Genomic DNA, 3,094 nt, shown 5'->3' on the forward strand with positions numbered 1-3,094 from the left:
TAGACACCAATCCCATTACCTCTGATACAGAAGATTTCGGGTGTTGGGAAACTTAAAAATCACTAACTTGGGTTTATCTGAAAGGGTGCAGTAAACCATTAGGCCTCTGAGTGTCGCTGCTGACCACTCAAGGAGGAAAACGGGGCTGGCGAGCCTGTCCACCATTTCCTTGTTCCTAAAAAGCAAAGAACCAGTCAATCAGACCCCAGAAGATCCGAGCTGCTACAAAGCTCATCCTGTTAGTCAACCAGCTCTGTGACCCATAAAATAGGACCATAAAAAGCTTAGTTCCTTGAAAACAAATATGATTTGAGTCCGTCGTGGGTAGTTGGAACGGAATTCACAGAAAATAATTCACCAAAGAAGAAATGACTAAATACCTGAGATTCAGACACTGCAGAGGATTGGCCCTGCTGTTTGTGCTTCTGTGGACGCTATGCAAGACTGGATCCGGGCAGATCCACTACTCAGTGCAAGAGGAAATGGACAAAGGTTCCTTTGTGGGCAACATCTCCAAGAACCTGGGATTGGAGCCCTGGGAGCTGGCGGAGCGTGGAGTCCGCATCATCTCTAGAGGTAGGACGCAGCTCTTTGCTCTGAACCCGCGAAGCGGCAGCTTGGTCACCGCAAGCAGGATAGACCGGGAGGAGCTCTGTGCTCAGAGTGCGCTGTGTCTTGTAAAATTTAACGTCCTTGTAGAAGACAAATTGAAAATTTTTGAAGTAGAAATAGAAATTAAAGACATTAATGATAATGCTCCTGATTTTCTAACAGAGAAATTGGAAATAAAAATTGGCGAACTAGCGGCTCCTGGAACTCGATTTCCACTTAAGACTGCATTTGACCCAGATGTGGGCATGAACTCCCTTCAGAACTACCATCTCCACCCCAATGACTACTTTTCTCTGACTGTGAAGCATGTCTCTGATGGGACAAAGTACCCAGAGCTGGTGTTGGAGAGGGCTCTGGACCGTGAACAAAAGAAAGTTCATCAGCTTGTCCTCATTGCTTCTGATGGTGGGAATCCTGTCCACTCTGGCAACTTGTACATCCAAGTGATAGTTTTGGATGCAAATGACAACCCACCAGTATTTACTCAATCTGAGTATCAATTAAGTATTCAAGAGAACTTGCCAGTGGGTACCACACTGCTCACAGTGAATGCCACTGACCCTGATGAAGGATTCAATGCTCAAGTGTCCTATATTCTAGATAAAATGCCTGGGAAAGTCGCTGAGATTTTTTATCTCAATTCAGTGACTGGAGATATATCAATATTAAAAAGTCTAGATTATGAGGATGCTATGTTCTATGAAATTAAAATTGAAGCACAAGATGGACCTGGTCTCCTTTCAAGAGCTAAGATTTTAGTCACAGTTCTGGATGTGAATGACAATGCCCCAGAAGTAACAATCACTTCTCTTACTGAATCAGTCCCAGAAGAGGCTACTGCTGGAAGAGAAATTGCCCTTATCAATGTGCATGACCGAGATTCTGGGCAAAATGGACAAGTCACAGTTTTTGTCCTGGGAAATGTGCCATTTAATTTAGAAAAATCAATAGACCAGTATTACCGCTTAGTGACAGCCAGATCTCTGGATCGTGAACAGGTGTCTGAATATAACATCACTCTCAGAGCCACAGATGGAGGAAGCCCCCCACTGTCTACGAACATTCATATCACTCTGCATGTTGCAGACATCAATGACAACCCACCTGCTTTCAGTCAGGCCTCCTATTCAGCCTACATTCCGGAAAACAACCCCAGGGGAGCTTCCATCTTCTGTGTGACCGCCCAGGATCCCGACAGCATCCAGAACGCCCACATCACTTTCGCACTGACTGAGGATACCATCCAGGGGGCGCCTCTATCCACTTACGTCTCCATCAATTCCGACACCGGTGTCCTGTATGCTCTCCGTTCCTTTGACTACGAGCAGGTTAGAGACCTGCAGCTATTGGTGACAGCCAGTGACAGTGGGAACCCACCCCTCAGCAGCAATGTGTCACTGAGCATATTCGTGCTGGACCAGAACGACAATGCTCCAGAAATCCTGTATCCCGCTCTCCCTACTGATGGTTCCACAGGCGTGGAGCTGGCGCCCCGATCCGCAGAGCCCGGATACCTGGTGACCAAGGTGGTGGCGGTGGACAGAGACTCTGGCCAGAACGCCTGGCTGTCCTACCGTCTACTCAAGGCCAGCGAACCAGGGCTCTTCACGGTGGGGCTGCACACGGGCGAGGTGCGCACTGCACGGGCCCTGCTGGACAGAGATGCGCTCAAGCAAAGCCTGGTGGTGGCTGTGCAAGACCACGGCCAACCCCCTCTCTCGGCCACCGTCACGCTCACCGTGGCCGTAGCTGACAACATCCCAGACGTCCTGGCCGATCTGGGCAGCATCAGGACAGCCGCCGACCCAGACGATTCTGACCTCACGCTGTACCTGGTGGTGGCGGTGGCTGCAGTCTCCTGCATCTTTCTGGCCTTTGTGATCGTGCTGCTGGGACTCAGGCTGAGGCGCTGGCACTCGTCCCGTCTGCTCCAGGCTGCGGGGGTTGGATTGGCTGGCGTGCCCGCCACGCACTTTGTGGGCGTGGATGGGGTGCGCACTTTCCTGCAGACCTATTCCCAGGAGGTCTCCCTCAGGGCGGACTCCCGGGAGAGTCACGTGATCTTCCCGCAGCCCAACTATGCCGACACGCTCCTCAACGGAGAAAGCTGTGGGAAAAGCGAGTCTTTCCTGGTATCTCAAGATTTACCGGAAACGAAAGGAGACCCCAACCTACTCGAGGTAGGTTTATTTCTTTATTGGAATATTATAAAGAACAGTTATGCCAGTGTGATTTTATAAATATTTAATATACATTTATTTGAAAATAAAGCAACACGGTAGTCATTAGTTCTGTTGTTTAAATAATTAGTTCATCTCTTCTTTTGGGCGGTTGGTAGAGCAGATCTTCCTGACCTGGTTATGACCGAGTGGGTGTAGGTAACTAGTTCTGGCCAATATATTGTAAATGAAGGTAATATGTGCTTCTCCCTGGGGAAAGCTCCCGATGGCATTGCAAGAATTTCCAGATCTCTAAGTTATTT

The 3,094-nt window shown here is 48.9% G+C and overlaps 1 protein-coding gene across 1 annotated transcript; it reads left to right on the plus strand.

Moving 5' to 3' along the window:
* The first annotated feature begins 203 nt into the window (after nt 1-203).
* Nucleotides 204-2,852, plus strand: LOC116738046 (protocadherin gamma-A3-like). Its single transcript, XM_032593055.1, has one exon. It carries the CDS (start codon nt 369-371, stop codon nt 2,850-2,852), a length of 2,484 nt encoding a protein of 827 aa, XP_032448946.1. The 5' UTR covers nt 204-368.
* The last annotated feature ends 242 nt before the right edge of the window (nt 2,853-3,094 follow it).

This window comes from Lynx canadensis, chromosome A1, assembly GCF_007474595.2.
Source record: "Lynx canadensis isolate LIC74 chromosome A1, mLynCan4.pri.v2, whole genome shotgun sequence".
NCBI classification, from domain to species: Eukaryota; Metazoa; Chordata; class Mammalia; order Carnivora; family Felidae; genus Lynx; species Lynx canadensis.